This window comes from Camellia sinensis, chromosome 9 (genome assembly GCF_055761805.1).
Source record: "Camellia sinensis isolate YWXY chromosome 9, ASM5576180v1, whole genome shotgun sequence".
NCBI classification, from domain to species: domain Eukaryota; kingdom Viridiplantae; phylum Streptophyta; class Magnoliopsida; order Ericales; family Theaceae; genus Camellia; species Camellia sinensis.
This window is the reverse complement of record NC_138969.1, coordinates 98,597,417-98,610,418: the sequence shown is the minus strand read 5'-3', so window position 1 is coordinate 98,610,418 and position 13,002 is coordinate 98,597,417. Positions and strand designations below refer to the sequence as shown.

The following is a 13,002-nucleotide window of genomic DNA, read 5'->3' as shown; positions in this document are numbered from 1 at the left end:
TTTGGTATAGTCGTGTTCTTAGTCCATGGCCGATGATAACAAGAACCCTAGGATCAGTGAGGCGAAAGGTTCGGGTCCTATTGTAACTCTAGGTGATAACTCTTCTCTTCATCTGTCTTCTGTCAAGTTGGATGGCACCAACTAACTGGTTTGGTCACGTTCTTTTTAGTTGGCCATTACTACTCGTGGTCTCTGTTATCAGAATCTTACGATTCACGATTCGATTCGCAATTTTTGCAAAATCGATACGAATCTATGGGGGAATCTATTTTGGAAGTGAATCTCTAGTGAATCGCACGATTCATAATCGATTCACGATTCGATTCACTTTTTACGATTCATGCAATTTTTAAAATTATTGTATACGACATATTTTCGACTCTTTTTTTCTCCATCTTTTTAGTGAAAATGGCATAATACAACTTTTAATAGCGTTTAATACCAAAATAACCAACACATATACATGATTTATTGTTATTTTAGTGATCGTGGAGTTTTTAATAAGATCCAGTTAGATTCAATCAGACCCAACATATTTTTAACCATTCTTCCCATTTTTTTTCCTTTTAAAAAATCATAATATATCTTCTAAAAATATTTCAGATTAAAGTCACACTATGAATTATCTATTACTATTTTATTAAATTGAATATTACATGTGTGAGGTCAGTTATACTTTTTAAAATGTTTTAGGCTTTAAAATAAAAGATTCTAAATAATTCCTTCTTATTATTTGCTCACTGTTACTTAGAAAAGTATATATGCTTATTGTCAAAATATCAACATTGTTGTTAATTATTGTTACTTTGGAAATTGATAATTTGTCTATTTGGTTACTATCTTTATTAAGAATGGCTGATAAGAAATATCTAAAAAAGAAAAAAGGCAAGATGGTGATATTACATCTTTATTAAGAATGGTTGATAAGAAATATCTAAAAAAGAAAAAAGGTAACATGGTGATCTTACATAGGAACCTTTGTTAACTTCTTACCTATTAAACTACGTGATTATTATTCAAAATAACATTTTTATTGATTTAAGTCTAAATATTTTATATTCATAAGATATATTTAACATCTAAATGTGTAGATATATGTTTTTAAGTAATTTAGAAAAAGTGACCGAATCTTTACGATTCACGATTCACGATTCAATTCGATTCGCGATTCGGTACAAGACCATTTCGATTCACGATACGAATCCCGATTTGACAACTATGCTCGTGGTATGTTGGGATACATAACTAGAGTTACGAAGGTTCCTAGCAAGGATGGACCAACACGTGACAAATGGCATAAAGAGAATGCACTTCTTATGACGTGGTTAATCAATTCCATCCACCCCACCATTAGCCGGTCCTTTGTGTCGATGGATACTGCTCATAAGATTTCGACTGCAGCCTCTCAGATATATTCTCAACGAGGTAATGATATGCCCAAACGTATGAACTACGGAAAAAGATTCGAGGGTTTGATCAGAAGAATAAGTCTCTTACTAAGTATTATGCTAAGTTGAGCAGTTTGTGACAAGAACTTCATTATTATCAAAACTTCCAAGCTGTTTGTTCCCAAGATGCTGCTACCTTTTAGCCGATGGTGTCCAAGGAGCATGTCTATGATCTTCATGATGGTCTCAACTTGGAATATGATCAGATTCATGTTCAGGTTCTCAACCGCCAACCATTTCCTACCATGCATGAGGCCTATGCTTGTGTTCTAAAAAAAGGGCACCAGCGGAGTGCTATGGTTCATCAACATTTTCAAAACCTGTTTGCTTTAGTTGTCTCTTCTACACCCACAAATGGGAAATCAAGTCTGTCTGAGTCTGGGAGTAAAGGTCCTTCTAGTGCTCGTGATCAGATTATCTGTGATTATTGTGGGAAAGAACAATATGATCGGGAACATTGTTGGAAGTTACATGGTCGTACTAATCGAGGGAGAAATGGTGGCCGTGGTGGTACTAGTGGTCACAGAGGTACTGTTCGCTCTTATGCACACCTGTTGGAATCCTCTCCTAGTACTTTTGGTGATCCTACAGCTTTTTCCCATGAGTTACATACTCTTTGGCTTCTAATGGCTCAGCTTTATTCTTTTCCTGCTTCTGCTTCTGATCCTCCTTCCCCCAACTTTGCTTCCACAAGTATTCCTATGCATGCCTTGAGTGTTATATCTTCCTATCCTTGGATTATTGACTCCGGTTCTACCAATCATATAACAGGTTGTTTGTCCACCCTTTTCCACTTTTACTCTCCTTGTTCAGGCAAAGATAAAGTAAGAGTTGATGGGTCCTTATCCTCTGCGTCTGGGACAGGCTCTATTCACTGTTCACCCTCTATTTCCCTCTCCTTTGTTCTTTATGTTCCCAAATTCTCTACTAATTTACTGTCTATTAGTCATATTACCAATTCCTTAAATTGTTATGTAACCTTTTTCCCTTCTCATTGTGTTTTTCAAGAACTGAGTACGGGGAGAACGATTGGCAGCGTAGAGCACATGGGGGACTGTACTTTCTAGATGGTGGATCTTCTGTCACTAGCCAAGCTCTTCAAACAACCAACACTTAATCCCTTTCTCTATTACATTAGTGGCATAAGCGTTTAGGCCAGCCCTCTATTTCAGTTTTGAATAAACTTTTTCCTAGTTTAGTGAAGGATTGTGATAGAAATAACTTTCATTGTGATATTTGTAAGTATGCAAAACATAAAGATCATGTTATCCTTTAGTTAATAAAAGAAGTTTGTTTCTTTTTATGATTATTCATTCTGATGTATGAGGTCCCTCTCGTGTTATGTCTGTGCCTGGTTATCGATGGTTTGTCACTTTTATTGACTGTTATTCTCGTGTCACTTGGGTTTACTTGCTTCACACCAAAAGTGAGGTATTTTCTTGCTTTCAAACATTTCATACGATGATTCGTACACAGTTTGCCACCGAAATTAAAGTCCTCCGGAGTGGCAATGGTACTGAGTATATTGACGGTGACTTTTGGGCATATCTTAAGGCTCATGGTATGCTTTATCAAACCAGTTGTGTTGGCACTCCTAAACAAAACGGTGTTGCTAAACACAAAAACCGTCACCTTCTTGAGGTTGCTCGTGCCTTTATGTTCACAATGCAAGTTCCTAAACCATTTTGGGGTGATGTTGCTCTCACCTTTGCGTATCTCATTAACCGCAAGCCTTCTAGTGTCCTCCAATTTCAGCAACCCCTTACCTTCCTTCCTCACTGTACCCCCTCACTCACTCCCTCCTAAGGTGTTTGGTTGTGTTTACTTTGTTCTACTCGGAGCAAACTGGACTCCAAGGCTCTGAGGTGTGTCTTCATTAGTTATTCCTCCACCCAAAAAGGCTACAAGTGTTATGACTCACACTCTCGCAAAACTTATGTTAGCATGGATGTCACTTTTTGTGAGTCTGAGCCATTCTTCGAGGACCAATCTCTTCAGGGGGAGGTTTCTTCGAAAGAGATTGTTTCTTCTGATCCATTCTTTTCTACCATTGAGAGGGACGAGGCGGCAAATTATGAAGAGGGTATGAGTAAGTGTATTCAAAGGGAGTCTAGTAGGTTGGATAGACCAGATTGTGTTCAAGGGGAGTCTAGTAGGTTAGATAGACCAGATCTTCAGACCTACTCTTGGTGATAAAGGGAACAGTCAACCTGTTGGTGATAAAGGGAACAGTCAACCTATGTGCCACCATGCCAATCACTACCTCCAACTCCAGTTCCTAATTCTTTTATGGAATCTTCAGGTAATGAGCCTTTGGTAACTTCTACTATTCCTGTTGATGATTCAAAACTTCCTATGCTATTAGAAAAGTTGTTAGAACTTGCACTCAACATCCTATTTCTAAATTTGCATCATATGATTCCTTATATTTATCATGTCGTGCCTTTGTTTCATCTTTGTCTTATGTTTCTTAATAATAAATTTTAAAAAATCCCATCTTGTCAAGAACACATGATTAATATTCGCGACCACACAAACACTTTTGAGGTTCATCTAGCTAACTTGACTGCCCTTGAGAGATCAATGCGTCTATTCTGTACCACCGTTAATAGTACCTAACATTGTAGGCAATAAGATTCTACTGTGTGTGAATACTTTATTAAGTTCTAGTCTCTCTTACAACCAGAAACTAGTCATAGCGCTTCTATTCTTGCGGATCAATTCAATTAGTGTTGAGACCTAAAATTAGTAGAAAGATGTTACTATCTGATGAGAATCAAGAGGATGCCTACGGTGATGCTTTAGAGGTAGAAGTTTATCTAAAAGAAAAAAGTCAACAACTATCCTGAGGTTACTGTGAGAATATATTGTGTATATTCTAAATTAGGCATGATTGTGGTTGTACATATTAGAGGCGTGATTGTATTTTCCTACTAGAGGCGTGATTATATTTTCCTTTTTGGTTTAGGAGTTAGGGCTATATAATCTAAGGTCTTATTGTAATCAAACACGCAAAGAAGGGAGTAATTACGAATTTGGGAGAACAAATCCTCATAAGGAGACCGACTAGAAAGAAGGGGAATAGGCATGTGGTTGAGAATAAAAGCAACAGTAAGAACTGCCTCCCCTCAAAACGGAGCCGAAACTAAGACAGAGAGAAGAAGAAACCAAGCTGTCTCAAGGAGATGACAGTGTTTAGACTCGGCTCGACCATTTTGGACAGGTGTATCTGTACAGGAAGTTTGGTGAATGGTACCCAAATTGGCCATATACTCACATAACTCATTTTTAAAATATTCCCTACCCAAATCAGACCGTAACACTTTAATTGTAGACCCACCCAAATAGAGTAATAATCATAGACTGAAAGGTACGGTATATCTGATAGAAATCGAACTTATGAGTCATAAGATAAACCCAAGTGTAATCGGTGTAATCATCAACAAATGACACATAGTATGCAGAACCCATTTAGTGAGAACAAGAGGACCCCAAACATTAATAAGAACTAAAGAAAACGGTATATCAAATATAGAAGTACTTTCACGAAAAAGTAAGGCTATTATTTTAGCAAGTTTACACTCCCGACATTCAGTACTTCACTAGGAGAAACTTTACCCAATATACCTGTTTGAGCTAAAGACCGTAAGCGGTCAACAGACAAATGCCCTAATCTAGAATGCCACAAGTAGAAAGGACTAGACAAAATCTAACTGAAAAGAGGAAAAGGCAGACGAAGAGGTTGTCATAGGCAGATGCAAACTCTCCACCACATAGAGGTCTCCAACTCTACGGCCAGTCCCAATCTGCTGCTTGAAAATCCGATCCTGCACAAAAAAGACAGAAGAAGAAAAGATAATATCAAAACCAGAGACATTAAGCTGACTGATAGATAATAAACTGACAAATAACTGAGGAACATAAAGGACAAATAGAATAAAGACAGCAGACGGTAGGACAAACCCAACAGATATCACAGACATACCAAGCCTATTATCAGCATTAATAGTAATAGGAAAAAAAGGGGGAGTACAATTGTGAAGCAAGGAGAGATGGGGAGTCATATGATGAGAAGCACCAGAGTCAAAAATCCAAATAGACAGAGATACATGAAAAAGACCCAAGCAAACCTGAATGAAGAGAGGAAACAACAGAGGCAGACGGGAATGACTGGGAAGTAGACAGTATATGTTGAAGCTGACTAATCTGAGCACTCAAGGAAACCAAATCAGGATCAGGAGCCAGAATAGATGCAGTAGAATCTACAGGAGACCGAAAAGTACTCGGAGGAAGGGCGCAAACCTAGATCTGAAGCTGCTGAGAAGACGAGGTAGGCAGATGTCCCTTCTTGGGACAATGATACTTCCAATGACCTCTCTGATGGCAGAAGGCACACTCATCAAGAGCCAGAGACATCGTAACAACCAGAGAGATGAGGGGTTCAAGTGTAATAAATCCAAAATAGAACAAATTAGCCAAACTAGGGTCAAGGGTAATAACCAAAAACAACTAAGGGGTTGAAGAGTAATAAACCCAAAATAACTAAATCTGAGATTCAGATGACCCACAAACCAGTCAAACAGAAAGGGAGACCCCTTCGCACCAAACGAACACAGAGAGAGAGAGAGAGAGCGCCAACCTTTGCGAGGTGAGAGAGAGACCACTTGCGAGAGAGACAGAAGCCAAAGTTGATGCAAACCAGATACGATAAAGGCAAGAAGCAAAGTTCGCGGTATAAGTCGCGATATGGGTCAAACAAGTAGCGATGTACTGAGCTTCAGAAATTCGAACAAAGGGCTTTGATGACTCATGAAACTAGAGTTTTGACTGAGAATAGACCAGATAAAGGTTGTCGATGGTCAATAGTGAGTTGTGAACTAGAAGCATGGTCGATGGTAAGTCATCGTGACCAAAGATAGATGGAGAATGACCTAGCGAACTTGATTGTGAGCAGGACCTCGCGATGACGAACCAGAATCAGAGAAAGAGCAGTGACGAGAGGCAAATTTCAATGCTAGGGTTCAAAAAATGATGATAGGCTCTGATATGTACAACCACAATCATGCCTAATTTAGAATATACACAAAATATTCTCACAGTCACCACCTCTAGAGAGCCTAATATTGAATCATCACCTATGGTGGCACTTGAGGAACAGTCTGTTAGTTTAGTGTCATTACACACTATTCCAGAGTTTCTTGACTTTAATATCGATTATGCTCCTCCATCCAATCTCTGCCAGTTTGTTTGATCCCATGCTTGAAGTGAGCAACCCTTTGGCCAATATTTTAAATCATCTCACACATTTGGGCTTGCATGTAACTTTGGTGCCTCGTGTGTTTAATTCTTTCACATAATTCCTATTGACATCTCATGGAATGTATTGCTGTCATTCTTGATTATGGACCGCATGCATATTTCACTAATTCTTCTTTGAATTTAAAATATTTCATGTGAGGAATATGGTAGTTGATCTAGGCACCTTGGAGCCTTATGTTTGTGTTGATATTTCTACTAGAATTGAGGCTCCCGTTTTTGGTGGTCAATTTGGTCCTGCTAATTCACACCCACTCTTCCATTGCAGTGATTCTCTATCTTTCATTGGATTACAAGCACCCTATGAAGCATGGATACTCTAAAATGGCCTCTGTACGCGTGTCTGATACGTACCGGATACGGATACGGATTCGCGTCTGATACGGCATGATACGTATCAGATACGACAAAGAAGTATCCCCTTTTTTTTAATTTTTTTAATTCAGATACGTTTGGGATACGCGAGAATACTTTAGGGATACGCTTGGTATACAGCGGGGCAAAAAAATAATTTTACAAACTTATAACAGGGTCAAAGTGTAAAATAACAAAAGTTATCTAAAATAAAACAAACCCTCGAGTAACAGCAACTCGAACAATGCAAGAGGAGTCGTCGTCGTCGTCGTCTCTATCGTTTCTATCGCCATTCGCGACCAGCAGCGAGGAGGAGTCGATCAAGGTTCATCCTCTCTCGCTTTCACTCACTCTCTCACTTTTCTATCTCTTGCTCACTCACTCTCACTCGCTCACTTTTCTGTCTCTGTCACCCGATCTCAGTCCCCCCCCTCTCTCTCTCTCTCAATCTCACTCTCTCTCGCTCTCGCTCAATCTCACTCACTCTCTCTCTCTCCGTCTCACTCAATCTCACTCTCTCTCCCTCTCACTATACTAAACTAACCCCATTGAATTTCTTTTTTTTTCCCCTTTTTTTTTGCAACTAAGCTAAGCTACTAGTACCCACTTTTTGTTTTCTCAAAAGACAACAACATCAAAGAGCCTTCTAAGGTTTTTTTTTTTTTTTCTATCATTGAAAGGGTTAACTACATTAATGTTTTTTTTTTTTTATTGAATTGCTGAATTGCTGAAATTTTATTAAATTGTTGAATTTTTGGAATTGCTAAAATTACTGAAATTTTATTGAATTGCTGAAATTTTATTGAATTTATGAATTTTGTTTTTGATGTTCATGCCAAAAGATAACTACATACATTAATGTTTTGCTTTAGGTTTTATTTGTATGCATGCTACATTACTTAAAATTGTAAAAATAATATTTTTTACGAACGTATCCTTGCCGTACCCGAATCCTAGTTTTTCAAATTTTGCCGCATCGTCATATTTGTATCGTATCGTACCCGTATCCCGTATCCATGCTTTCTAACAAGCACCTTATAATGATATTTGGCTTACGAATATCCTTCACCATTCTCATGCCATCTGGGTTGCAAAAGTGCCTTGATAGTGCGATGTTCATCTTCTATATCGGTACGTGTACCAGTACCCTGTACAAGTACAAAAACATTTTGAGTACCCGCGCTTCATAGTTAACAAACCAATTTCTTCGAAATACGGAGTTACATGAAGCTTAGCATCTTCATAGTACAAGATGGCAATGAGGAAAAATTAGTATAATAATCAGAAAGAAAACTGTAGTTAGTGCCAGACATCATACAAAATGGAACAATACTATAGACGGGGGAGAGTAAACATTCATGAAGAAGATTAAGCTCCCTCTTTACTTATCATGTATAATCTTTTCTTTACTATCTGTTAGTATTTTACACTACGTGATCAAACTGCCTATGGCCAGTGAGACATAAACATAGGATAACAAGAAGTTGAATATCTAATTGTTAACCCATAATGCTAAGTGGATGCCAAATTTCCAAAATACAATGGTTAAACTAAATAGATAGTAAGTAGATGATGAATGCTAAGTGCAATCTTGTTCAAGCACAACAGACTTCAATTTGAACTCCATACCTTTCTTTTCTTTTAATGCACAATTAGATATAGCAACAGAAAGTTTTCTTGATGTTTGAGGATCAATCGTAGACGAATCTATAAATAACCATGGTCTTAATCGATTCCCACTGCTAAGCAAACCATTTGGTCCAGTGTAAACATCCAAAACCTACATAAACAAGAACTGCATGTTCATATTGGAGACTATGCATGACAACAAGAAGAACAGAAACAAAACAAAAAAAAACAAAACAAAACAAAACAAAACAAACAAAAAAAACAAAAACAAAAACCAAAAAAAACAAACAAACAAACAGAAACACAAACATGTGCGGAAAATATTTGCAATCTTGAAATCTACAAGGAAAAAAATGAATTTGAATATTTATGTTTACCCAGCCTACTGTAATTGAAGCTCTGCTGAAAGTAGATAATGCAAAGTCTTGAATCCTAGAAGTGACATCAGCTTTAAATGAAAGTTTGAAGCAACTAGCTGATCTTATCAATATCTAGATTATTGAACATCCTAAAACAATGAGTTGTTTCGATAGCTATTAGAAATATCTAATAAGAGCTATTTTTATTTGATTATTTTTTCTTAAAAGAAGAGATTTGAGATCAAAGAAAAATCTTAAATTAAAGAGTGAGCTGGAGCGAGTGCAGGCAAGAGGCAAAACCAACTATCACAAGCGGTTGAGTAGGCAAAATCGGAAGGAGTCAAAAAGATGGAAGACCAACCAACAAGTGGCAGATTGCTATACCAACCAGTTGATCTTATCAATATCTTTATTTTGAACATTATGAAACAATGAGTTGTTCTGACACCTATTATAATACACCTTTTCACGAGCTATTTCTATTTGACTCTACGTTAAAGAAAATATTTGAGGATAAGGAAAAAATTCAAATTTATTAGAGAATCTAAAAAAGTAAAAAGGCGAATTTCGCGCCCCAAGTAATGTCCAGCATCCCACATCGAGTGTATGAAACTTTAGCTTGATATATAATGAACGAAGTGGACTACTACTAACAACTTGGGCTTAAGCTTTTGAGTCGTGTTGGTAGACCCACTCCATTCAAGTTGTCGGGCTAGTAGACTACTTTGTCGCTTCCAACCTGCCAAACACCTTTGAACATTCCAATACCCCATCCCACATACCCTTTGCCTTAAACATTGACCCCAATGGTAAGCCCAAGTAAGTCACTGGAAACATTGAAACCTTACACCCAAGAATAGCAGCCAAACAAAATAACTGCCTAACTTCCGCAACTGGGATCAACTCAAACTTCGCCAAATTCACCCACAAACCCGAAACTACCTCAAGACATAACAAAACACACTGCAATTGACCCAACTGTGATGCATCAGCACCACATAAACTACGAGCATCATTTGCATACAAATATGTGAAACAACCAAAGGCACCTCATGTTCCACCCACCGCAAAACACTCCACTAAACAGCCCTGCACCAACGGAGATAGCAATCTACTCAGCGCCTCCATCACCAAAATAAACAAAAAATGAGACAAAGGGTCACCCTAATGCAAGCCTCGGCATGAATGGAAAAAACCAGCAGGTGTCCCATTCACCACCACAAACATCTGGACCGTAGAGATACAAAATCGAATTCAGCGCCTCCATCACTCCCCCTAACCCATTCTCTCCATAACAAATAGTAGAAAATTTTAATTCACATTATCATACGCCTTTTCAATATCCAACTTGCAAATAACTCTTGGTTGGCCCTAACAAATGCATGAATCCACACTCATTTGCCACCAAAACAACATCCAAGATCTGAAACAAGAGCATGAAGGGTACCTTTGCACCTCCTCGACAAAATCTTAGCAAATAATTTATACAAACTCCCAAGTAAACTAGTTGGCCGGAACTCTCGAATAGCCTCTGCACCCTCCTTTTTCAAAATCAAAGCAATAAAAGAAGCATTAAAACTGTTCTCAGAACTCCCTATCTTGAAAACTTGTGCTAACATCGCCATAACATCACCCGTAACCACCTCTCAACACTACTGGAAGAAGGCTAAAGTAAAACCATTTGAGCCCAGTGCTTTATCCCCATTTAGGTTTCTCAGTGCCACTACCACCTCCTCTAGGAAAGGTTGCTCCAACGTACCTCTCTCCTCAGAAATCAAACCAAATTCCATACCGTCCAAACTCGGCCTCCATTCCCTCTTTCCACACTGGAATAAACCCTTATAGAACTCAACTACCCCTCCTAATCTCCACCTCAAAAATCAACTCGACCCCAACCACCCACACCTTACCGGTCTGATTCACCCTCCTAGAGGATTCTATCAATTTATATCCTATTTCAAAATCAAAGCATAAAGCTAGCTACTTTCCTAAGGCAAGGGTCACCTTAAGGAGATGGAAAAAGCCAGGAAACAATGAAGCCTCCCTCCAACCAATCAAGGAACAAAAGCATCAAAATAATTCATGGTATACACAATGGAGAAGACCAAGTGATACTCTTCCCGCATTATCAAAAACAACAGCAGTAAAACTTGAAGGTAAATAAATATTAACTAAAATAAGGAGAGCAAGAATGATAAAATCTATAACTCACATGGGTTGATGAAGGCAACATAGTAATTATGACATCACTTGTTTTCGCAATTTCAGAAGGCAAATCCTTTGTGAGAACTCCCCTCTCTGAGAACAACTTCATAACATTATGGTTTCTGAGAAGAAAAAACAAAAAGAATTTCATGCTCAAAACTAAAATATACAGGATAGTTTTTTAAATACACTAAACAAAAACTTTGAACTGAAAAAAAAAAAAACAGCTACACCAATAACTTGGTCATTCCTTTCACATATACCATTATTTGCATCCATGACATATGCACTATAACAAAGAAAATAAAGAGTTGAATACTTACAAATCATAAACAGTGACTCTATATCCTGCCTTTATCAAATTATTAGCCATTCGCGAACCCATATTGCCAAGCCCTATAAATCCGACCCGCTGTAATACATCAATGGATGAGAAAAGGTACCCACAAAAGAGAAATTTTAAATTCACTTATTCAAGCTCAATGAAAATACTGAAATAATAGTCCGCAATTTCTGGGCACAAAATTGTAATACTATCCAGCAAAAATTGGGGGAAAACAAAAAAAAATAAAAATAAAAATAAATTGAAAGAAAATTCCCATCGTTTTAACACATTGGAGAGTTGGGTTATCTCTAACCATGTAAGAGGAAAACAAATATATATTTCGTCTAGTGCAAATTAAGAACCCATATGCAACTATATAGGTCAAAGTTTCCTTTGTTCAGACACAAATTTTGCAGGAAAAGAAACCCAAATTTCTCACAAAACCCTAATTTTTATTTACCAAAATTAAAGAGGGAAAAAAATAAAAAATTGAAATTGAAAGAAGAATAAAGATTGAAAAAAAAAAAAAAAAAAGCTCAATATTTACAGACATGGACAATATATAACGTGTTCTAAATTTTAATCAGAATAATTCACAAAACCACCCCATTTGAAAATTGGCATAACAACGAAAGCATTAAACATTGTAGTTCATCAAAACCCAAAAATAAAAAATAAAAAACAAAGTTGTACTTACTTCCAATTGAGATGGTACAGTGGATGAAGAGAATCTGGTGACTGAAGAAAATGAATGCAAGAGAGAGGAAGTGAAGTTAAACTTGGATTTGCATTTGCATTTGGAAAGAGACAGTAGTGATCTCACTCTGCTAATCGCCATTGTTGTTCCAACACTTCGCTCAAAGATACTTCCAACTTCACCTTTGCTACTGTTGTCGTATCATCTATTTCGGATTCCTGCCTCAACGCGTTTATCGCGGACAGGTGTGCCCCATTCATCGGGCCGGGCCGGGCCGGGTTCAGGACGGACAATTCACAATAATAAAGAGATACGAACATTTTGCTGGCTTGTTTTTCAAAAAAACGCTTTATAAAAAATTCTAGTTTTTTTTTATAATTTAAATTTTTTATTAAAAAAATTCATATTTTATATAATTTTTAAAATTTTTTAACACACTTAACATAAATATACGTAAAAAATATAATTTTTATGAAAAAAATCTTTTAAAAATTCACTAATTATCAAAATTATATTAAAAAAATACGATAATTTAATATATTTTTATGTATTTATTAATTTTTTAAATATCTTTTCACAAATTTTTTACTTTTAAATATATTTAAATAAGGTACAACTAAAAAAATAATTTAAAATGTTTAAAATTTTAAAAATACTCACTAAAAACAA

At 36.9% G+C, this 13,002-nt stretch overlaps 1 protein-coding gene across 11 annotated transcripts in view; it reads right to left on the bottom strand.

Annotated features, from left to right (window-relative positions):
* LOC114291054 (6-phosphogluconate dehydrogenase family protein) overlaps nt 1–12,643 on the bottom strand; it is a 54,578-nt gene extending 41,935 nt beyond the window's left edge. For 2 of the 11 annotated variants that reach the window (XM_028235059.2, XM_082887345.1), the window contains exons 1-4: nt 12,334–12,590; nt 11,635–11,723; nt 11,319–11,433; nt 8,748–8,898 (exon numbers count right to left, since the gene is read on the bottom strand). In XM_028235059.2, the coding sequence (XP_028090860.2) occupies nt 8,748–8,898; nt 11,319–11,433; nt 11,635–11,723; nt 12,334–12,474 (496 nt within the window). In that variant the 5' untranslated portion in view covers nt 12,475–12,590. Of the gene's footprint in view, nt 1–5,162; nt 5,276–8,747; nt 8,899–11,318; nt 11,434–11,634; nt 11,724–12,333 lie in introns of all 11 variants that reach the window. The other 9 variants (XR_014340128.1, XR_014340127.1, XM_028235058.2 and 6 more) reach the window with 9 other exon arrangements.
* Between the last annotated feature and the right edge of the window lie 359 nt (nt 12,644–13,002).